At 39.9% G+C, this 25941-nt stretch overlaps 1 protein-coding gene across 1 annotated transcript in view; it reads right to left on the bottom strand.

The window, feature by feature from the left end:
- LOC109929479 (tumor suppressor candidate 3) overlaps positions 1-15960 on the bottom strand; it is a 298117-nt gene extending 282157 nt beyond the window's left edge. The window contains exon 1 of the mRNA XM_048598586.1: positions 15818-15960. Within this exon, the coding sequence (XP_048454543.1) occupies positions 15818-15958 (141 nt within the window). The 5' untranslated portion in view covers positions 15959-15960. The remainder of the gene's footprint in view (positions 1-15817) is intronic.
- Positions 15961-25941: the final 9981 nt, after the last annotated feature.

Here is a 25941-nt window from a genome sequence, read left to right on the forward strand (position 1 = left end):
TCCATATACACCACATCAACCGCTTTACCCTCATCCACCTGTTTGGTCACCTTCTCAAGAACTCAATAAGGTTAGTGAGGCACGACCTACCCTTCACAAAACCGTGTTGACTATCCCTAATCAAATTATTCCTTTCTAGGTGATTATAAATCCTATCTCTTATAATCCTTTCCAATACTTTATCCACAACCGAAGTAAGGCTCACTGGTCTATAATTACTAGGGTTGTCTCTATCACCCTTCTTGAACAAGAGGACAACATTTGCTCTCCTCCAGTCTTCTGGCACTATTCCTGCAGATAATGATGACATAAAGATCAAAGCCAAAGGCTCTGCAATCTCCTCCCTAGCTTCCCAGAGAATCCTAGGATAAATCCCATCCGGCCCAGGGGACTTATCTATTTTCACACCTTCCAGAATTGCTAACACCTCCTCCTTATGAACCTCAATCCCATCTAGTCTAATAGCCTGTATCTCAGTATTCTCCTCGACAACATTGTCTTTTTCCTGCGAGAATACTGACGAAAAATATTCATTTAGTGCCTCTCCTATCTCTTCGGACTCCACGCACAACTTCCTACTACTTTCCTTGACTGGCCCTAATCTTACTGTAGTCATTCTTTTATTCCTGACATACCTATAGAAAGCTTTAGGGTTTTCCTTGATCCTACCTATTAAAGACTTCTCATGTCCCCTCCTGGCTCTTCTTAGCTCTCTCTTTAGGTCCTTCCTGGCTAACTTGTAACTCTCAAGCGCCCTAACTGAGCCCTCACACCTCATCTTTACATAAGCCTCCTTCTTCCTCTTGACAAGAGATTCAACTTCTTTAGTAAACCACGGTTCCCTCGCTCGACCACTTCCTCCCTGCCTGACAGGTACATACTTATCAAGGACACACAGTAGCTGTTCCTTGAACAAGCTCCACATTTCAATTGTGCCCAGCCCCTGCAGTTTCCTTCTCCATCCTATGCATCCTAAATCTTGCCTAATCTACTCATAATTGCCTTTCCCCCAGCTATAACTCTTGCCCTGCGGTATATACCTATCTCTTTCCATCGCTAAAGTAAACGTAACCGAATTGTGGTCACTATCACCAAATTGCTCACCTACCTCCAAATCTAACACCTGGCCTGGTTCATTACCTAGTACCAAATCCAATGTGGCCTCGCCTCTTGCTGGCCTATCTGCATACTGTGTCAGGAAACCCTCCTGCACACATTGGACAAAAACTGACCCATCTAAAGTACTCAAACTATAGCATTTCCAGTCAATATTTGGAAAGTTAAAGTCCCCCATAACAACTACCCTGTTACTTTCACTCCTATCCAGAATCATCTTTGCAATCCTTTCCTCTACATCTCTGGAACTTTTCGGAGGCCTATAGAAAACTCCCAACAGGGTGACCTCTCCTTTCCTGTTTCTAACCTCAGCCCATACTACCACTGTCGACGAGTCCTCATCAAATGTCCTTTCTGCCACCGTAATACTGTCCTTGACTAACAATGCCACACCTCCCCCTCTTTTACCACCTTCCCTGATCTTACTGAAACATCTAAACCCCGGAACCTGCAACAACCATTCCTGCTCTATCCATGTCTCCGAAATGGCCACAACATCGAAGTCCCAGGTACCAACCCATGCTGCAAGTTTACCCACCTTATTCCGGATGCTCCTGGCGTTGAAGTAGACACACTTCAAACCACCTTCCTGCCTCCTGCGACCTTGAAACCTTATTCATGACCTCACTAGTCTCAACCTCCTGTACACTGGAGCTACAATTCAGGTTCCCATCCCCCTGCTGAATTAGTTTAAACCCTCCCGAAAAGCATTAGCAAATATCCCCCTCAGGATATTGGTACCCCTCTGGTTCAGGTCCCGTTTGTAAAGGTCCCACCTACCCCAGAACGAGCCCCAATTATCCAGGTATCTGAATCCCTCCCTCCTGCACTATCCCTGTCGCCACGTGTTTTCTCAAAGGTCTCTCACTCTCCACTCGCACAAGCATTTCTCCCCGCTTCAGCAGCTCGTCTCCTCTCACAGGCATTCCGAGTTAGCCGCCACTCTCACAGATCATAGCTCTCACCAACTTTCCAGCACCAAAATTGGGTCATGAAAGAAAAAATGCTTAAGAAACAATAGATTAAGCTCTGGAATGAACTGCCCGAGAGTGCAATGAAGGCAGATTTAATTGAGGTATTCAAAGAGAGTTATGATTTTATCTGAAAAAGAAGAATGTGCAGCATTACCAGCAGACAGCAGGAGAAAAGTACTAAGGGAGTTGCTCATTCGGTGAGTCAATTGCAGACAAAATGGGCTGAATGGCCACCAGCTTTATGTAATCACTTCTGCAATTTAATGGATAATTAATTTGTAAATCCAGGAAGTTTGTTTTTTTAAATAACAGGAAGGTCAAGACTAAAATGTTGTTTATGTGACATTAACAGTGGAGCAACAAAGTCTTGAAGTAATTCACAATTCATGGAGTGTCTCCCTCCTTGTCACAAGTTGCTGAACAAATTACACATTAATAAGGATGAAAGCCATTGCAATATTTTGAAAGGAAATTCTAGCCCAATGTTTGAATCATGCCATTGCTTAAATATATCAACTCAACTCATTATTTTCAATGTCTATCCAAACTCATGACTCCAGAAGGTTCAACATTCTTGCAATATTGAACTGTTCATTAGGCCAGTTCTTAAAATCTCTGTAATAGAAATAATACATTGTCCTGTTGTCTTTTAATTTACACAAAATTCTTTGCCTTGCTCCATTTTTTAAACTATAACATACATAAAGGATTACCCGAACCACTTCCAACCTCCATTTACATACTTGGACCTGCTATTCGAACTCCTCCTACTCTATCTCAATTATAACATCACTATAGCTCTCCTTTATGGGAAAATATATCTTTAGATATATACCAAACAGGCTTCAGAGAAACTAAACTGATTATTAGTTGCTGTACCACCCGATCCAAATACCTTAAAACCTATTGGTACTCAATACATCTTTCAGTCCCAAGCCAATTCAAATAAACACTATCCTTCCTGATTAGTTTTTTTAACTACATCTTCAATAGACCATTAAAAACTATTAATCAGACTGCTCCTTTTTGACACACAGCTAATAAACGTAAACTTAGCATCTTCATTGCTAAATTTGCTGCCCATTTTCTGCTAATAATTATTAAAAAGGACAGATGTCCAGTCGATTATATTATTCATAACAATGTGCAAAGCAATTACTTACTTCCTTCATTTGAGGAACTAACTTATAAATATAGCCTTAACCTTAGCTCAACTGAAAGCATAATTGACTAACCAAAAGGTTTTACTCCACACATTTCGCTTTTAAGATATCAAATAATGAAATCATCAACCAGTTTGGTTCTTATTAATTCTGAACATACAGAAGTATTTGGCAGGTCATGAAACAGAATCAACATTAGTGTAGTAGTGCATGTTGAAAGTAAATCATACTATCCTCTGATAAACATTTTTGACAATAATAAATTATTTGGTTTAGAACGTTTGAAGCAGTTAGCAATGGTTACTATTGATCTGTTTAATTGAAATTAAAATGTTTGGTAAATTTTCTCCAGGTCAGAGAACAGTTAATGTCAGATTTCAACCATAAACTATGAATTGAAATTATGAGCTACTTTGGACAAATCTAGCATTCAGTTAACCTGCTGAATGTTTGAACATTATACAGTGAGGTCAAAGAATGAAACAAAACTATAAAAAGAGGAACTGAAAAGCTGTGAAATATTCGATTCTTGCATCTTCAGTCCAATTACCACAACGGTTCCGTAGTTCCATTCAAGTATTTGTGGATCAACATTCGGCAACAAACAATGAGATGCAATAAAGCAATCAAAATAATATCAGAAGATATTGAAAACAAGTTATATAAATGTGGAACCACAGAATTCATGGTCCACCTGCTCAAACAAAAATTAAAAAGAAAATAGTGAAGACTGAAGTTTTTTTTAAACACAATGACTAACCACAGGGGGAGAAGTGATGATAATGACATTGGAATCCCATAGAAAACTATAAAACTCTAAGGCGATGTAAGTGCAGGAAAGATGTTCCTGGTGACTGGGGAATCAGGGTTTACAATTTAAGGATATGAGCGAGGCCATTTTGGACCAAGATGAGGAGAATTCTCTTCACCCAGAGAGTGGTGAGCAGAATTCTGTCACAAAAAGCAGTTGATGCCAAAATATTGAATGTTTTCAACGAGTTAAATATAGTTCTTACAGCTAAATGGATTTAAGGGTATAGGGAGAAAGAGTACTGAGTTGAATAATCATCCATGATTGTACTGAATGGTGGAGCAAGCTCAAAGAGCCAAATGACCTACTCCTGTTCTTATTTTCCATGTTTCAATGACTAGTAATACAGAACACCAGGTTACTGGCCTGGGGGCAGAGGCCCAAAACTCATGACCGCTAAGGGTGACATATGAATTTAATGAAAAAAAATCTGGAATAATATACTAGTCTATTAGCAACCATGCAATCACTAAACTGTTATGTACAAGAAAATCTGCTGTCCTTACTTGAACTGGCCTACATGTGACTCCAAACCCACAGCAATGCAGTTGACCCGACTGCCCTCTGAGCAATTAGGGATAAGCAATAAATGCTGGCCTAGCCCACATTCCATGAATAAGGAAAAGTAAATAGTACAATACAATTATGTGGTGAATGACTTGGCTGTTATTGTTCTAATACCTTGATTGAAAACATTGTTAAATTGTAAAATATCATTATTTGATTTTCATTTCCTTCAGCTTCATGAAATAAAAGAAAACTACAGCCCTATTTCACGTACTTGTTTTTGATTCACTCTGTGCTGTGCCCAACATAAGCACATAGAAAAAGACCAGTCAAGATAAAGGTTTACACATTCTGTCCTAAATAAAATGTGATTATCGAGATTTTGTAAAGTTTCTATATCTAAAGAATGAATTTTCAGATCGAAGTAGGTAGTTCAAGTCAGGAAATATCGCAACACGTCAGTCATACCTAAATTGAAAGGACCTGTTAGAGAAAAATTTGAGTCCAGGGTGGAATTCTGCCAAGTTGCTTTGACAGTACCCAAACTGAGCATCAGGGAACAGGTTCTGCTGAAAAAATTCTACTTGAAAGCAGAGTGGATGGCATTCAGCATCATTTTGCAGATTATGAAGAGGAGACTGATGGAGTGGTAACTAGCCAGATTGGTTTTGTCCTGCTTTTGTGGACAGGATATATCGGGGAAATTTTACACATTGTTTGGTAGGTGCCAGCATTGTAACTGTATAGAAATGCTTGGCTAGGGGTGTGACTAATTCTGCAATGCAAGTCTTCAGTACTAATGCTGCAATGCTATCAAAGCCCATAGGCTCAGCAGTATCCAGTGCCTTCACCATTTCTTGTTATCACGTGAAGTTAATTAAATTGATTGAAGAAGACATGTGAATATGGTGGGATAGTGGTAATGTTATTGGATTAATAACTTAGAGGACAAGGCTAATGTTCTGAGACATGGTTTCAAATCCCACCATAGCAGTTGATAAAATTTGAAGTCAATTAAAAAGCTAGTCTAATGGATATCATTTAACCACTGTTGAGTGCTCTAAAACCTATCTGGTTCACTAATATCCTTTACGGAAGGAAATCTGCTGTCCTTACCTTGTCTTACATACATGTGCAATGTGGTTTAACTCTTAACTGCCCTCTGGGCAATTCAGGATGGGTAACAGATATTTATCTAGTCAATGATGACACCATCCCATGAATGGATAAAAGCAAATATTTATTTTTCAATGGCGGGAACCTCAGGAGGAGGCAGAGAGATATCATCCATTGAACACTTCTGGCTGAAGATGGTTGGAAGTGCTTTAGCCTTGCCTTTTGCAATCAGATCCTGGTGTCTGCCATCAAGGATTAGAGCCTCCTCTTCCTGTTGGTTGGTTAGTCATCTGCCATCAGTCATGATTGAATTAAAACTCTCTTGCCCCATCCAATCTATTGGTTGTAGAGTTACTAAGTTCTGTCTATTGCATGTTCTTCGATATTCAAGTCGTCTAATTTTGCACCTTCACCACATTGACATGTGGAGATGAAAGAATTACATTTCTAACAATCTAATATAGCTCGTACTCATCTGATAGTACAGAAAAATCTCTGATTCATGGAATGCACACAAAGGTTTTCAAAAAAAAAAATTCTTAAGTGTTCAGTCTCTTATACAAACAAACTTCTACTCAGAGACCAAATCAAAAAAATCATTTACTTGGTTCAATCCACTCCTTTCAATTAAATTATGAACTCAATATCTTTTGGTGATATAGTGCTACTTTTGAAACTTAGACAAACATGTGCAATGACATAATAGTAGTTTAAATGTCGATGAAGAACTTTAAAGTTCTGCGTTCTCAATCACAGTATCAGATGGTAATGTCCTTTGTCCTACAGAGGATGACATGGCTTAATGGTATTATTATTAAACTATTAATCCTGAGATTCACGCAGTATTCTAGGTCCTGCAATCAAATCCAGCCATGGCAGCTGATGGATTTTGAATTCTACAGAGGATTAAGAGTCTAATTATGACCATAGCACTGTTATCAATTTGCAGGAAAAAAAAACATCTGATTCCTTCTATAAAGGATATCAGTGAAATGCTGTCTTTATCTGGTCTGGCCAACATGTGATTCCACATCAACAGTACTGCAGTTGACTCTTCCCTCTGGGCAACCAGGGGTGGACAATAAACGCTGGCCTAGCCAGTGATGCCCAAATCCTATGAATGAATTAAAACAAAGATGGCCTGTCAACTAAAGCAGTTCAATTTTAAAAAAAACTTTCACTGACAGTTTTAGAATTTTTAATTTTAAATTTAAACAGCAGGTAGCTTTAAGCAAATTTAGATGATGGCACTTAAATATCCTTTACATCTACTTTATCAACCTGAAACTCCCACATTGCAGGTTAGGAGCCTTGAACTCAGCACAAATTTGAAATGATACTTCTAGATTACACTCAACCCCTCTGCCACCAAGAACTAGATCTGTAAGAAACAGGGGAGGAAAATCCAATAGCCAATTTGAGAGGTCCAGGGATTATTCCAATTCCACAAAAATCTAACATAAATAGTTTTGAAAAAGACTACAAATTAGACGTATTGCTATAAACTTTCCAAATCCTCTGTTGTCTTCAAACTTGCTCCTTAATAAACCTGATTCAATCGCAGCTTGGGATTCATCTGTTATCTGTCACCTAGGGAGAGCAGAAGTATAGGATGATTTTTTTTCTAGCTCAAATATTGATGGTAAGCCAGTAAATTATTCTTCCTTGGAACACTATGTTGTTGGGTCACAATTCAAATCATAGGATGAAAATATTTATCCTTGAAAGAAGTCATTGTCCTGAAGATTAAACATTTTCTAGTTTCCTGCTGGCATGTCAGTACAGGTAGCAGGGCTAAAATTTACTGTTCGTTCCTATCAGATATTGGGAATACAACCAGCAAGCTACCTTCTTGAAAAACTGTTGTCCATTTAGTTTGGATATGCCCAAAATGGTGTTGGTGCAAGTTGCAAGATTTTGACTCAAACACAACAAAGAAATTACAGGATATTTCCTAATCAGGATAGTGAGTGCCTAGGATGAAGTATTATCCTCTTGTTCCTATAGACAATATAATTGGAGGTTTGAAAAATGTTGAATGAGGAAACCTTGACGCGTTGGTGCAGCACATCTTGTGGCAACAAAGTTACCCTAGTGTGGGCAGAGTGAATGCTGAAATTCAACTGATGAAACAAACTTGAAATGTAAAGTGACTTTCATGGTTATGATAATTGACACCACCAATATTGTTGTAAAATTACTAATCTCTTTCAAGGAAGGAAATCTGTCATCCATAAACAGTCTGGCCTGTATGTGTCTATACACCAATTGCAATGTGGTTAGCTCTTAGCTAGACTTTGAAATGGTCTAAAAGCCATTTAGTACTAACCAATCAGTAGAAAATCTAAGCAAGAACAAAATTAGATTGACTACCTGTCATCAAACTAGGCCACAGACATGACAAAGGCACACTTTGCCCAGTCAACATTACATGTGATTCATGTACCAGGACACCAAGATCCCTGGTTGTGCTGAACTACCTTCTTGAGCCATTGCAGTCTGTATAGTGTAGACACACTCAAGATGCTGCTGGTGAGAAGTTCCAGGATTTTGACCAAAAAGAAGTGAAAGAACTCCAAAAAGTTCCAGGTCAGGGCAGCATGTAGCTTTTCACATGCTTTCTGCCATTGTTTTTCTGTAAGATAGAGTTCACAGATTTGGAAGGTCATGACAAATAAGCTTTGCCAATTTGCTGTAGTGTACATGTTGTACATGACCATCTTCAATGATGGAAGTAATAAAACAAAGCATTTACCAAATCAGATCAAGACATTTTAGTCAAATGTTTGGTCATTTGACCTAAAAAGGTGGATTTTAAGGAGTGCCTTCAAGGAGGAAAGCTAGGTAGTGAAGAACAGAGGTGTAGAAATGGTATTCCAGAACTTGGGATCTAAGCAACTGTAGGAACTGCCAGCAATATCAAGGCAATTATAATAGAAAATGCACAGGAAGCCAGAATTAGGGGTGTGTGGATATCTAAGAGGGTTGCAGAGCTGCAAGTATATTACAGAGATAAAGAGGGACCAGGCTATGGAGTTACTTGGATAAAAAAAATTAATGAGCTTTTCAAAATTGAAAAACTAGTTGACTGGGATGCAATTTAAGTCAGCGAGCATATGGGCGATAGAATGGGACTTACTGTGAATTAAAACACGAGCAGCTGAGTATTGCATGACCTTCCTCGGGTTTACGAGCAGTAGACTGTTGGAGAGGTGTTAGGGCTGCATTTGGATAGCCAGTCTATAAGTCACAATGCTTGAATGAGAGTCTCAACAGATCAGCTGAGACAGAGGGACAAGTAGGACAATGTTACAGAGGTAGAACCAAGTGGTCATAGTGATGGTGTAAGTAAGAAATTGGAAACTCATGAGGATCAAATGTGACACCAAGGTTGTGAACAGCTTAGCTTAAATACTAATGGTTGCCAGGGAGAAGGTTGGTTGGAGCTGAGGCGGAATATAATTTCTTCAGACTGTTGACAATTGGAGGAAATTTCTGTGCATCCAGTACTAGATGTTGGATAAGCATCTGATAATTTAGAAAAAGTAGAATAGAGAGAGAAGTTATGGTGGTCTCTGCATACATGTATGTACTATTAGTGTCTTTCAGAGGAAGTTGCCAAACAGCAACATGTAAATGTGGAATAGGAGGGAGTAATTGGGTACCAAAGACAATGGTGAAGGAACTGGAAGAAAAGCCTTCCAAATGATTCCCTGATAGTGATTAGAAAAATAAGAATGCAACCAGGCAGAAACAGTCTCACCGAGTTGAATGACAGTGAGGAGGAACTGAAGGAGGATATTGTGGTTAAACACGTCAGAAGAAATAGGAACTAATTGTTATGAGATCAATATCCAAAGTGCCATTTTCAGAGTTGCATTGCAGTCAGGTGCTGAACAATGTATCAGTCCACAAGCCACATGAAGATTTGCAGAAAAAAAGACTCACAATACTGCAGCGTTATCCAGTATATGTGTCATTATTTCAAGCTTCTGGAAACCAGAGCTGTTATCCCTGTAGAACATTCAGCCTAGTTAAGTGAAATGCCATTACTGCAGCTGATTAATCGGTACTGATGTACGCTAAAAAATTAGGTATAGATACTCAGCCTGCAGAATCTAAATCCAATTTACAAAGGCAAAATGTCATGTAAAGCCCAAGCTATCTGAGGAGGAAAAGACCATCAAGTAAAACTTTAAATGAAGTTACAAATAGGACGTTAAAACAATTCAAGAAGTAAATACCATTATTTTGCAAACTTTTATTCAGATTTTAGTTTATTACCCACTTTAGATACTGTACATTTTCAGAATTGAGCAAAAATATAGTGGCTAGAAAATAATAAGCTACGTGAGTAAATTATGGAACCTGATGTGCACAGCTAATCAAAAATAGCAGCTATTGTATATCATACATCTGAATCCTTAAATGCTGAAAATGTTTAACATAGTGCCATCTACAGGACTAACATTTGTTGCAGACACTTAATAAATTCCAGTGGTTCACTTGATGTACCAAATATATAACATATATAAAGGCCCTTACGCACCGTGGTACCGTCGTTACCTCCAGGCCAGAAGTTCCACATTCAAATCACACCCGTTCCAGAGATCTGTGATGAACAGACTTATTAAAAAATATCCACAAGCTATGTAGAGGTCCCTTGTGGTGCAGTGGCATCCCCTATATGTCTAATCATGCAATGTGAACACTATGAAAGAAAAAAATGGATGCTAAAATTGCATAATTCCACAGCTCAATGTCACATAATCTAGCATTACAAAAATGATAAAAGGAAGCAGCATTAAAAATGGAAATACTGGTAGAAGCAGAAATGGACAAGTGTGCTTAGGGAGAACCAAAGCTGGTATCAGATAGGTTAGTTTGGCAGTTAGGCAAGAATCCATTTAAAAACAAAGGCTGAAGAGATTTTGAAGGAAATTTTGGTTGACAAGTACTTTGTTGTATTATGAACTTTGCTACTTAGTGCTTTCTTTGGAAGAAAGCTGGAGAGGATGTACATGCATCTGAAAGAATCAAAGAAAGATGCTTCAATTAGGATTATTTAGGGTAATTTATTTAATTCAGAACTGCAGTGACACAAGCTGGAGTAAATGGCAGCTACAAAATGAGCCTGTATAAGAAGCCCATCCGTAAACCCTCTAAAAGCAAAAGTGCGTACATACACAAATATAGCTTACACGAATAAGCTTTACCCAGTATTCTTAAAAAAGGTTGCAAGGACACCCTTTAAACTTTCTGACAACTGAAACCATAAGACAATAAGATGTAAGAACAGAAGTAGGCCATTCCTCCATTTAACGAGATCATGGTTGATTTGTTATCCTGACCTCCAATTCCTGTCTTTTCCCCATAACATTCGCTTCCTTGACTGATTAAAAATCTAAGTCAGCCTTGAATATACTCAACAACCCTGGCTTGACAGCTCTTTATGTAAAGGATTCCACAGATTGACTGCTCTTTGAGAGAACAAAATCCTCCTCATTTCTGTCTAAAATAGCCCCCCTAAGGATCTTATATGCTTCAATTCTCATTCTTCTAAATTCCAGTGAGCACAAGCCTAACCTACTCAATGTCTCTTCATCACAAAATTCTTACATACCCAGAATCAATCTAATGAATCTGCTCAGGACTGCCTCCAATGTTAATATATCTTTCCTTCAATAAGGGGACAAAAACTGTTCACAGCACTCTAGGTGTGTTCTGACCAGTGCCTTGTACATTTTAGTAAGACCCCCTTATTTTTATACTCCATTCCCTTGGAAAAATAGCCCATTAGTCCATTTGTTTTTCTTATGACCCACTGAAATTGGTTGTTAGCTGTTTGTGATTCATGCATGAGGACCCCAGAAACTCTCTGTGCTTTCCCTACTTAAATAATATTTAGCTTATCTGTTCATATATCCTACCAAAGTGCATAATCTCTCAATTTTTCAACATCATTGTCAGTCTGCCAAGCTTTCACCTTCTTAAACTGTCTATATCCCTCTGTAGATTATGCCACCCTTACTACTTGCCTCTCCACTTATTTTTGTATCACTTACAACTGTGGCAACAGTACCTTCGCTTCCTTCATTGAAGTCATGAATATACATTCATAAGTAATTGTGGTCCCAGTACTGATCCAAAAGTTACGTATTGACATCCTAAAAATTCCCTGTTTTATCTCAACTCACAGTCTTCTATTAGTTAGCCAATGCTCCACATATGCTAATATACCACCATGGAGTCTTATTTTATTAAGAAAGTCTTACGTGTGGTTTCTTGTTGAATGCTGTTGGTAATTCAAACATATTATATCTATTGGTCCCTTTTCATCTATCCTGCGAGTTATCTAGAACAAAGAACAAAGAAAATTACAGCACAGGAATGGGCCCTTCGGCCCTCCAAGCCTGCGCCGATCCAGATCCTCTATCTAAACCTGTTGCCTATTTTCCAAGGATCTGTATCCCTCTGCTCCCTGCTCATTCATGTATCTGTCTAGATACATCTTAAATGACACTATCGTGCCCGCCTCGACCACCTCTGCTGGCAACACGTTCCTGGCACCCACCACCCTCTGCGTAAAGAACTTTCCGCGCATATCTCCCTTAACTTTTCCCCTCTCACCTTGAAATCATGACCCCTAGTAATTGAGTCCCCCACTCTGGGAAAAAGCTTCTTGCTATCCACCCTGTCTATTCCTCTCATGATTTTGTAGACCTCAATCAGGTCCCCTCTCAACCTCCATCTTTCTAATGTAAATAATCCTAATCTACTCAACCTCTCTTCATAGCTAGCGCCCTCCATACCAAGCAACATCCTGGTGAACCTCCTCTGCACCCTCGCCAAAGCATCCACATCCTTTTGTTAATGTAACGACCAGAACTGTACACAGTATTCCAAATGTGGGTCAAACCAAAGTCCTATACAACTGCAACATGACCCGCCAATTCTTGTACTCAATACCCCATCCGATCAATGAAAGCATGCCGTATGCCTTCTTGACCACTCTATCGACCTGCGTTGCCACCTTCAGGGTACAATGGACCTCCACACCCAGATCTCTCTGCGCATCAATTTTCCACAGGGCTTTTCCATTTACCATATAGTTCGATCTTGATTTGGATCTTCCAAAATGCATCACCTCGCATTTGCCTGGATTGAACTCCATCTGCCATTTCTCCGCCCAACTCTCCAACCTATCTAGATTCTGCTGCATTCTCCAACAGACCCCTTCACTATCTGCTACTCCTCCAATCTTAGTGTCATCTGCAAACTTGCAAATCTCCTGAAAGAACTGCAATAAATTTATCAGGCATGATTTTCTCCTTGTTTTCACTGTTTAATCTTATTACGTCTAAGGTTTTGGAGTAGATTTGTAGCTCGGGTTGTGGGTGTTGAGGTTGATTGGCTCGCCGAGCTGGTTTGTTGTTCCTCAGACATTTCGTCACTATGCTGGGTAACATCATCAGCGCAGCCTCCGATGAAGCGTCGGTGTGTTTGCCCACCTGGTTTTTAAACTCTGGAGTCCGCTGACCTGGAATGCCTCACTTCCGGTTTTCTTTTGTAGTGGTGTGTATACGGGGTCGAGTTCTGGGTGTTTATTAATGGCTTTATTCATGGAGTGCCAGGCTTCTAGGAATTCCCGTGCCCATCTCTGCTTAGCTTGTCCCAGGATTTTGGTGTTGTCCCAGTCGAATTGGTGGTTCTCCTTATCCATGTGGATTGAGATGAGTGAGTGTTGGTCGTGTCTTTTTGTAGCCAGTTGGTGTTCGTGTACCCTTGTTGTTAGTTTCCTTCCTGTTTGTCCGATGTAGTGTTTCTCACAGTCTCTGCAGGGGACCTTATAGATGACATTGGTCCTGTCCATGGCGGAGAGTGCGCCTTTAGTTCGGGTGAGCAGTTGTCGTCGGATTGATGTGGGCTTGCGTGCCACTCTGATGGCCAGCGGTCGTGCGAGTCTTGTGGTTAGTTCCGATGTGTTCCTGATGGTTTGAAGGGTAGTGTGATGAATGTGTGGGGGCGTGTAGTATTTTCCTGATGTTGTTCGGGTAGGCATCTTCTGACCCAGTTTTTTGGATATCCATTATCCCTTCCTGGTTTCCTAGAAGCCTGGCACTCTACGAAGAAAGCCATTAATAAACACATAGAACTCTACCCCATATACACTCCTCTACGAAGGAAAACCAGAAGTGAGGCAATCCAGCTCAATGGACTCCAGAGTATAAAAACCAGGCAGGAAAACACACCGACGCTTCATCGGAGGCTGCACTGATCATGCTACCCAGCAGGGTAATGAAACGTGTGCAGAACAACAAACCAGCTCGGCGAGCCAACCAACCTCAACAATCTTATTATGTATGTTTATATGTTCCGTTATTACATTCTTTATAACAGACTCTAAGATTTTCCCAATGACAGATGCTAAGCTAACTGATCTATAGTTTACTGTTTTTTTGTCTCCCTTTTTTTTGATTTAAGGTGTTACACTAGCAGTTTTCCAACCCTCTGTGACTTTCCTTGAATCTAAGAATTCTTGAAAGATTACTACCAGTACCACTATCCACGTAGCTACTTCTTTTAAAATCCTAGGATGCAACCTATCAGATCTAAGGGTCTTAATGACCTTTAGCTCCATTAGTTTTCCTCGTACATTCTCCTCCTCCCCCTCCACTTTGTTCCCTAACTACTCAGTATTTTTGCAATGCTGTTAGTGTCTTTTGCCATGAGGACTGGTGTGAAGTACTTATTCAACTCATCTGCCATTTTCTGGTTTTCCATTGTTGTTTTCCCTGCCTTGTTCCCTAAGGCGCATATGTTCACTTTAACCTCTCCATTCTTTGTTATATATTTGAATAAGCTCTTTCTGTCTGTTTTTAAATTACTTGCTTGTTTACTTACATAGTTTATTTTCTCCATCTAATACTTTTGGACATCTTTTGTGACTTTTAAAACTTTCCTAACCCTCTAGTTTACCACTAATGTTTGCCACGTTGTAGGATTTCTCTATCAATTTGGTAAGATCTTTACCTTCCTTGGTTAACCATGGTTAGTTTGTCCACTTCCTAGAGTCCTTTTTCCTCAATGAGAAAAGTCTTGCTGAGACATGAACTAGTCGCTTAAACTTTTAATTTTTTCATCAAACTTATAGGTACTCTTTGGGAACATACAACCACGTAATATGATGTATTCAAGGTATTTCCTACCAGGGCCTCAATGCACTAAATTGTTTCCCTCAAGTATAGCACCACATCCAAAACTATCCAAAATCATGTTGCAAATTCATTCTGCCAGTAATGTAATCTGCCGCCAGATCTGCTGAGCATTTTTTGTTCAGTTTCAATTTTCATTATCCACATTATTTTGATTCTGGAACAATTTAGGTTGACTGCAGAAAATGTAAGAGAACTGGGATATACCTGTTGCCACAAAATTTGAGCTGGTATCAACAATCTGTAAAGCAAATTATATAATCAAATAATAGTGACATATCTATAACCATGGGTTGTTTTCTCAAGATTAAACAGAGCAAGGACTTTCAATGATAAACATTTTTTTCTGGAATGTTAGTTACATCAAAAAATATAAAATTTTGCTGCATGCATATTTATTTACATTATCAAAAACGCTTAGAAAGGCCTCCCTCATAAATGAATCTGATTAATAGGTTAGAGATACGTTCTGTCCAGAAATTGACATTATTACAAATGATGGTCTGTGTCCAAGTGAAAGCAACATTAATTGTCTCATTAATGTTAAACATTCACAGCGCAAAATGTTATGAGTGTAATGTTTTAGGTAATTAGGTATCCATTGAAACGCGTTTCGTTTTCACTGAAAAATTTACAAAACCATCAAAGCCGAGCAAACAGTTGTAATCATGAGGGTGTAATTGAGAGTTAAGCAGTAGATTACAAACGCTCATAAAGATTGGATGCAACACATTGCAACATAACATCTGAAATGAAAAAGAATTAGTCTGACTCCAGACAGCTACAGCTGTATCACTGTCCCTGCTCTGGCCTCTCAGCACCTGCACCATCAGCACCAGTATCCATTGGAGAATACCGGGCCCTTCTCCCACCACTTACAGAATGGTTTCGGTAACCTCGGCCCGATTCCCTTACCTCTTTCTTCTTCTGTCCACCTCCGAACTGAGCATACGACAGGAGGAGAAGCCAGGAGCCGACCGTTACCAGGGGCAGCGGCGCCAACCTCCGACCAGACGCCATTCCGATAACTGGGGCAACGCTGGCTCCGTTCCCCATTGGCTGGGATGGGCTGTGCCGCGCGGCACTCTGGGAGCTGCAGTCCTAGACCAGCAGTTGATCGCAGGAGCAAACTGAGGAGGGAACTACAACACCCAGGGTACATGGGAAGGGGGCAGGGGTGAATCATTAACCAGCTGGTGGCGCTGAGCCGAATCGGACGAGAAGCCCAGTGGAGGAGAGAGATTTGTGTAGATATTTAGTAACAACCTGTTTGGATACGCTTTAGTACACCTCTGGATCAGATGGGACTTGAACCCGGACCTTCTGGCCCAGAGGCAAGATACTACCACTGTGCACAAGACCCTACTCGACAGATACTCTCTTCGACTGAGCAAACATTGGCAGGTGAGCATTCTTGTAATGCGTTGGTAGTGTCCCTACCTCTGGGTTCAAGTCCTACCTGCCTCAGACATAACATAAAGCAAAGAACTGCTGAAATCTGAAACAAAAACCGAAAGTGAACAGGTGAAGGGTCACTGGACTCCAAACATTAACTCTGTTTTTCTCTATACCGATGCTTTCGGACCTGTTGTGTTTATCAAGTACTTTCTGTTTCTGTATCATAACATGCCTGAATACATTGGTTCAAAAATATCTACAAAAAAGGTGATGACAGCAATTCCAGTAAACATCCGAATTTTAAGGCAATGAATTTAACATTGAATGCACGTATTATGGCATTCTTACAAAATAAACTAAGTACTGTACACTGAAGCTCTGCGAAAACCATATACGGTAGTTGCAGCGTTATACTTGTATATTAGTGAGATCGAAACTTACTCGAAAATTTGAAGCATAAAGTGGAAGCAAATCAGCCTTCGAGATTGAAATTAAGGTGAAGATAACAAGTGCGCTTATGATAGGTATGAGGTAGAAAATACAGTGAGAACAAGGAAGAATGCAAAAAGGTCAGAAGCAAGGTGAAAAGCATACTAGAGAAGCAAAGAGGAATTATGAAAAAAGGCTTGCACCCAACATTAAAGTGGTGGGGTAAGTGGATAGGTGTAGGATGAAGTTTAGTGTAGACAAATGTGAAGTGATGCGTTTTGGTCAGAAGAACATGGACAAACAATTTAGAACAGGGGTACAGTTCACATGGGCATTCAGGAGCAAAGAGATCTGGATGTATATGTGCATAGATCAAGTGGCAGGACAAAATTAAGAGAGTAGTTAGTAAAGCGTACAATATCCTGGATTTATTAATAGGAACATAGAATACAACAGTAAAGGCGTTATGCTGAACCTGTATAAGATACTTGTTAGACTTGGATGGAGTATTGTGTACAGTCCCGGATGCCACTTTATTTGAAGGATGTGAAAATATTGCAGAGATTTACAAGAATTTTTTCTCGGAATGAGAAACTTCAGTTATGAGGATACATTGGAGAGACGGAGATTGATCACCTTGGAGAGAGAAAAACCATAAGTGAAGGTCTGATAGAAATATTCAAAATCATAAGGAAGCTGGATATAGAAGATAGGGCTCCTTCTCAAGTGGCTCCCAAATGGCCTCCTGCGTAGGAGCATTTCGATAATTCTTTGATTCCATGATAGGAAGGAAAATATCAATGCATTTTTACCAAATATAGGTGGTTTAAAAAGAATTTTAATACATAAATACTTTTATCCTGTGTAGAGTCATAGATATACACAGCATGGAAACAGACGCTTCAGTCCAACTCGTCCATGTCAATCAGATATACATAAATCTAGTTCCATTTGCCCAGCATTTGGCCTATATCCCTGTAAACCCTTCCCATTCATATACCCATCCAGATGCCTTTTAAATGTTGTAATCGTACCAACCTCCACCACTTCTTCTGGCAGCTCATTCCATACACGCATCACCCTCTGTGTGAAAAAGTTGCCCATAGATCCCTTTTATATATTTCCCCTCACATCTTCAACCTATGCCCTCTGGTTTTTGACTCCCCATTCCTGGTAACCTTGCCTATTTACCCTATCCCTGCCCCTCAGGATTTTATAAATCTCTATAAAGTCACCCCTCAGCCTTCGAAGCTCCAAAGAAAATAGCCCCAGCCTATTCAGCCTCTCCCTATAGCTCAAACCCTCCAACCTTGGCAACATCCTCCTCAATCTTTTCTGAATTCTTTCAAGATTCGCACCATCCTTTCTATAGGAGGGAGACCAGAATTGTACATAATACTCCAAAAGTTGCCTAACCAATGTCCTGTACAACTGAAACATGACTTCCCAACTCCGATACTCAATGCACTGACCAATAAAAACAAGCATGCCAAATGCCTTCTTCAGTATCCTATCAACCTGCGACTGTACTTTCAGGGAACTATGAAACTGAACTCCAAGGTTCTCTTTGTTCAGCAACATTCCCCAGGACATTATCAGTAAGTATATAAGTCCTGCTCTGATTTGCCTTCCCAAAGTGCAGCACCTCTCATTTATCTAAATTAAACTCCATCTGCCACTCCTTGGCCCATTGGTCTATCTGATCAAGATCCCACTGGACTTTGAGGTAACCTTCTTCGTTGTCCACTACACCTCCAATTTTAGTGTCATCTGCAAACTTACTAACCATATCTCCTATGTTCACAATGACAACAAGCAGTGGACTCAGCACTGATTCTTGTGGCACACCACTGGTCACAGGCCTCCAGTTTGAAAAGCAATCCTCCACCACCACCCTCTGTCTTCTACCTTGGTGCCAGTTCTGTATCCAAATAGCTAGTTCTCCCTGTATTCTGTGTGATCTAACCTTGTTAACCAATCTTCCATGAGAAACCTTGTTGAACACTTTACTTAAGTCCATATAGATCACATCTGTGGCTCTGCCCTCATCAATCCTCCTAGTTACTTCTTTAAAAAACTCAATCAAGTTAATGAGGCATGAGTTCCAACGCACAAAGCCATATTGACTATCCTTAATCAGTCCTTGCCTTTCCAAATACATATAAATCCTGTCCCTGAGAATTCCCTCCAACAACTTGCCCACCACCAATGTCAGGCTCACCAGTCTATAGTTCCCTGGCTTTTCCTTACCACCATTCTTAAATAGTGGCACAACATTGGCCAACCTTAAATCTTCTGGCACTCACCTGTGGCTATCAATGATATAAATATCTCAGTAAGGGCGCAGCAATCTCTTCCCTCACTTCCCAGAGAGTTTTAGGGTACACCTGAACAGGTCCTGGGGATTTATCTACCTTTTTGCATTTTAAGACATCCAGCACCTCCTCGCCTGCAATATGAACATTTTTCAAGATGTCGCTATTTATTTCCCCACATTTTCTATCTTCCATATCCTTCTCCACAGTAAACACAGATGAAAAATTTGTTTAGTATGACCCCTATCTCCTGCGGTTCCACACACAGGCATCCTTGCTGATCTTTAAGGGACCCTAGCTGCCCCATTGTCTTCAATGTACTTGTAGAATCCCTTTGGATTCTCCTTAACTTTATTTTCCAAAGCTATTTCATGTCCCATTTTTGCCCTCCTAATTTCCCTCTTAGGTATGCTCCTAATGCCATTATACTCTTCTCGGGATTTACTCAATCTCTGGTGTCTATAACTGACATATGCACCAAAAAAGTAAATTATAACGGTTGCATTTTCCACAAAAGGAAAATACACGTTAAGCAGGCTCTATGTTGATACTAACACACTTTCAGAAATATAGTTAGGGGTGATTTCATGGCAAAAAATCATTTCTCATGTCAATGTTGTATCTTAATTTCGAAAATGCCAATAAAACAATCATGTGTACAAAAGATCTCAGCGTGCTTTAGTTTATTAAAAAACTAAAAGTACAGATTGAAGACAGTAACTTAGAGGCGGAAGTAATGTGCAAGGGAAAATAAATGGGTTTTTTGAAGGCAACTGGAGCAAAGTATAGTCAGGCATTGGCCTAAGGTTCAGCCTCTCATATCAGGAAACAAACCACTGAAGAGTGTAGCAAAGGGATTTGGTAAGCAATACTGATCTACCTAGTGGGAGGTCCTCTGCTCATTTCACCAGGCCTAATGACCTGGTGCTTTCCTCTTCAATTGCTCTGATTAACCTCACATTCTCAACTTCAAGTTGTCTAACATCATGGCACAAATCATCCAGATTTTGGATCATCAGAAACCAGAGGTAAGACTAAAGATGTGTTTCAGCATCTTAAGGAGGTCCTGATTCACAGACCTGTGTGGGAATTGTCCTGTAAGTTATAAGCCTGTAATGAGCAAAACCCTGTATGCGACCCTTCGCAAATTTCTCCATCTCTGATCTAGTATTGGCAATTTGATTCAGATCAATGAGACTTACCTTGATCATTGCCAAGTTTAAAACCTGGTCTAACACTTGAGTAGCTCCAAACCTACACCTCAAATCACACCGATGACACCCTTGGCTTGCAATTAAACAACTCACACAATCAGTACTGACTACTCCTCTGACTCAACAACCCTCTTGCCAAATAACCCAATTACCATTCAATCACCTGTGTACCTCCTCAACCCCTGATTACACCCCAACTACTCCCCAGCCCGACTACCTCCATTAACCAGCTGTGACTACCCCATTGACCATATCCCTGCAAGCAATCATCCCATGACCATCTGACCACTCCCCAACACCCAATGACCACACAACTACTCAATGATGCTTGTCCATCTTGACCTGACTACCCACCTATCCACTTATTCACCTAGCCACTTACCCAACTGCACACACATCCAGAACATTCAGCTGATAATTCAGCATACCACTATGTTGAACATCAATTGTAAGAGTTACCAAGGATGGTAAAGTCACAAAATATATGCTGAGTCAGGGAGTTTAATGTCCATCACTAAGGGTTGCTCAATTATACCACTACTGACTGGGTCAATTGCCGGACTTGGTCTGCAGGAGGTTGTGAGGGAACCAGCATAACAGAAAAAAACCCACTTCACCTTGTCCTCGCAAATCTAACTGCCACAGATGGTTCTGTCCAGGACAATATTGGTTAATTGACCACTGCATAATGTTTATGGAGAAGAAGTCCGACCTTCACATTCAGAATATCTTCATTTGTGTTGTGTGGCATTATCACTATCCCAAACAGAATAGACTTCCAACAATTCTAGCAACTCAAGATTGGGCATCCATGACATGTTGTGGGCCATCAACAGCAGCAGCATAGTATTCAATCACATTCTGTAGCATCATGGTCCACAGTATCCTCCACTGCACCATTACCACCAAGTCAGAGATTTAACTTGGTTCAAGAGAAATGCAAGAGGCATGCCAAGACCAGTTATACATAAACATAAGATATCAACCTGCTGATGCTACAACACAGGACTACTTGCATGCCAAACAGTGCAAGCATCAAGTGACAGCAAGTCATAAAGAAAAAGTAAACAACTTGCCAATTTTCAGACCATTCCACTGCACATTGCTTTCTCTCAGAGCTTTCTAGGATCGCTGCCTTTGAAGCAAGTATTAAACTGTGGGGTACAGATCCTAGTTTCTGGGGAATTATTAAAACTACAATGAGGAAAAAAAAGCAACTTCAAGGGGGACCATTGTGAAGACTGCGGGAGTACATGGCAGAAGCAACATCAGGCATACCCGAAAATGAGGTGTCAGCTTGGTCAAGGTAAAACACAGGACCACATACGTACCAAGTGGCATAGGTAATAGACAGTTAAGTGATTCCACAACCAGTGGGCCTAATGTAAGCTCTGCAATTCTGTCACATCCAGCTATGAATAGTGGCAAGACTGTCAAAGAAATAACTCCACATACATAGAGTCATAGGGATGTACAGCACAGAACCAAACCCTTCAGTCCAACTCATCCATGCCGAACAGATATCCTAAATTAGTCTAGTCCCATTTGCCAGCATTTGGCCCATATCCCTCCAAGCCCTTCCTATTCTTTTACCCATTCAAATGCCTTTTAAAAGTTGTAATTGTACCATCCTCCACCTGTTCCTCTAACAGCTCATTCCATATATGCACCACCCTCTGCATGAAAAAGTTGCCCATTAGGTCGCTTTTAAATGTTCCCCTCCCAACTCAATGATGCAAACATCACTACAAACACAAGGCTAAAACACTTGCAACAAACTTTCACTAGGATTTTTTTTTGAGATTAATGATGATCAGCTTCCACCTTGAGATGGAACAATAGCAAATAGCCTGGTTTGTTTCTAGGCATGCATGAAACAAGCCATGTATCCTCGAATAGTATAGCATGCTTCTATAAGCAGGAATAAAAAATTGCTTTAGAACTAATGCCAATACATTCTTTATCCATCCAGGTGCCACAGAACAGCTATGAAATGTTAGTTCTGAGGAAGGATCACCTGACCTGAAACGTTAATTCTGTTTTTTCCCTTCACAGATGCTGCCAGACCTGCTGAGCTTTTCCAGCAACTTTGTTTTTGTTGTGAGCTATAAAATATTGTTGTAATCTTGAAGAATGTAGAGTTGCCCTGGATAGTCTTGAGAAAGTCATCCACTCAGGGTTCAATACAAAGAAGACACACAATGGCAAGATTTCTGTCAGGACTTTTTTTTTAATGATGAACTACAGTGATGATAGTAAAACATTTCTTTCTGACAAAGTAAGGACCCCAAGTTAGAGTGAAGAAATAATCACATTAATTGGATAACTAATTGGACAAAAATCCAAAGTATGGTGATTAAATCAAAAAAAGTTAACTTCTGTCCCATTGAACAATATCTTGAATGTACCATTTGAATGATATTATGTATCTTGAATGTATATGCTTTCAAAAATGGCAACCAGTTTCTCCAATAGCATCATGTGTGTTTTACTTTATACTTAAATAGCTGCCTTTTATATAACTCACAGCCAGAGAGCGCTGATTAATCAATAGGATCTGTTACATGAATCCCTGCTGCTTTGATGGTGAAGATGAAAGTGTAATTGCTAATTATTTTCAGCTATTAATCATTTTTACATTTTATGTTGGAGAGCCAGCTATTATTAGCCCTTTTCCCATTTTTTTAACTAAGGTGTGAGGAGTGTTAACATTTGTTCCAGCTTCATCAAATAAATTACTTTGAACATGTTTTCAACTGTCTAGACACAAATCTACTGTAGCCAAATTTGCAGATGACACAAAAGTAGGTGGAAAGGCAAGTTATGAGGATACAAACAGTATACAGGGAGAAATTGATAGGGTTAAGCAAGTGGGATAAAAGTTGGCAAATAGAGTATAATATAGGAAAATGTGAAGTTGTTCATTTTGGAAGGAAGGACAAAAAAACACTACTATTAAAATGGGGAAAACCTGCAAAAAGCTGCAACACAAAGGGACTTGGGGGTACTTGTACATGAAACACTGGAATCCTATGTATTTTTTAGCAAGCTGTTTACAAGATTCCAAAATTAATTATGAGACATGGGCTCTGCTATATTAGTACAGCAGAAAATAACATGTAAGTTTTTAGTTTGTAAGTAACACACCTTTCAAAAATGCTTATTCTTCTGAGAAAAAGAAAATTAAACAAAATCCCAGATAGTAGTTGATACTTCACATGTTCCATTGTTTTGATAAGGGCACAATTTACTAATTTTACTATCAGATTGGATGCTTTTTACAGTTATACAACTGTTACCCCAAAATTTGTAATTATGGTTTTAGTCTTTACAGCATTTTCTACAACTGTCTAAAGTACACCTTACATTTCATTTATGATACAGTAATAAAGCAAGGGCAAACTTCAATGATCTGAAAATTATATAATTTGACAGCTTTGCAGTGGTAGATTATAATGATGTAGGTCTTAACTTCATTATTTACAATAGGTCATTAATTGTATGTGATTAGGTAAGTAGAGAAGTTTTCTATTCAAAAATATAATGTAGAAGATAAGGGACGAGGGTGTTTCATGGAGGCTTTCCCTTCACTGGCTATGGCAATTTTTTTTCACACAATTTTGCACTGTGCATCTCATTAATTATACATCTGGACTCTATAGCTTTCTTATTGTTGAATTTTGCAGTCGCAGAGACAGATTAACCTGCTGCTGCCAGAACCTTGCAGCATTGATAGCATGTGCATCATATTTAAACCCCAGCTGTGCACCAGTTTAAATGCTGCATCAGTGCTTGACTAATTAAACAGGAGATGACAGGGAGAGGGAAGCTGGCACCCCAGTTCACAATCAGATGAAGAGGAGGGCTGTCCTGTTTACTCTGGATTGTCAAAGGCGGTCATAGCACAAGACACAGTTAGCCTAAGCTGAGATAGCCACTCAGTTCAGTGTAGTGTCTCTGGTTAGAAGAAATGCCCAACAATGTAGAATCATAGAGTCACAGAGATGTACAGCATGGAAACAGACCCTTCAGTCCAACTCATCCATGCTGACCAGAAATTAATCTAATCACATTTGCCAGCATTTGGCCTGTATCCCTCTTAAACCCTTCTTATTAATGTACCCATCCAGATGCCTTTTAAATGTTGTAATTACATCAGCCTCCACCACTTCCTCTGGTAGCTCATTCCATCCACATACCTCCTTCTGCGTGAAAAAGTTGCCCCTCAGGTCTCTTTTAAATCTTTCTCTTCTCACCTTAAACCTATGCCCTCTAGTTTTGGACTACCCCACCCTGGGCAAAAGACCTTGTCTATTCACCCTATCCATGCTCTGCAAGATTTTATAAACCTCCATAAGGTCTCCCCTCAGCCTCCAATGCTCCATAGAAAATAGCCCCAGCCTATTCAGCCTCTCCCTATATTTCAAACTCTCCAACCCTGGCAATACCCTTGTAAATCTTTTCTGAACCCTTTCAAGTTTCACAACATCCTTCCTAAAGGAGAGAGACCAGAATTGAATGCAGTATTACAGAAGTGGCCTAACCAATGTCCTGAACAGCTGCAACATGACCTCCCAACTCCTAGACTCAATGCACTGATCAATAAATGCAAGCATACCAAACACCTTCCTCACTGTCCTATCTACCAGACTCCAATTTCAAGGAGCTATGTACCCACACTCCAAGCACTCTTTGTTCAGCAACACTCTCCAGTACCTTACCATTAAATGTACAAATCCTAACCTGATTTGTCTTTCCAAAATGCAGCACCTCTCATTTATCTAAATTAAACTCCATCTGGCCCTCCTGTAGAAAGCAGATCAATGAAATTTTGCACCCTGTAAAAGTAAGTGCCAAAATCTTCTTTCTGATATCGCACACTCACTGTAACTTTGTCATTGTTGCCATCATAACATTTCCCTCCAAGGACAATGGTCTACTACTTGCATTATTGCACAAAAACAGAAGTTGCTGGAAAAGCTCAGCAGGTCTGGCAGTATCTATGAAGAAAAATCAGAGTTCACGTTTCAGGTCCAATGACACTTCCTCAGCATGTTCTGAGGAAGGGTCACCGGACCTGAAATGTTAACTCTGATTTTTTTTCACAGATGCTGCAAAACCTGGTGAGCCTTTCTGGCAACTTCTGTTTTTGTTACTGATTTACAGCATCCACAGTACTTCTGTTTTTTTTACTTGCATTATTGCATTCAATATCTTCACTCAATTGTTCTTGCCCACCTTACCCTCCCAAATTACAAACCCTTTATCTTCTGTGCTTCCTACTCACTCACTCAGGGCACTTCAAAACCTTTCCCTCTTGTGCTCCATCACCAATAGCTTTTCTAGCCATTTTCATCTCACTTGTACCACACAGTATGTTCTGTTTGCCCATGATATCAAATCCCATTTCTATATTTGGAGTTGCCCTACTTCACTGTAATTTCCCCTCTGCATCCCATCATAATGACTCCAAACCCCACAACTGAGTTCCCTAATTACCTCAATGCATCTTGGACTACCCTCTCATAACCCAGCTTTGACGTTTATCTTGGCCAAACCTGTGGCCAGGTGATGCCCTGACTGACTGTGGTGGCACACCTACTGACATCGCAGTACCTACACAGTCCCATTCACTCAACTAAGGACTACTCCATTTGACTTTTAGACATGGTTATTTGGTTGA

The sequence above is a fragment of the Rhincodon typus genome, chromosome 1 (genome assembly GCF_021869965.1).
Source record: "Rhincodon typus isolate 14 chromosome 1, sRhiTyp1.1, whole genome shotgun sequence".
NCBI lineage: Eukaryota > Metazoa > Chordata > Chondrichthyes > Orectolobiformes > Rhincodontidae > Rhincodon > Rhincodon typus.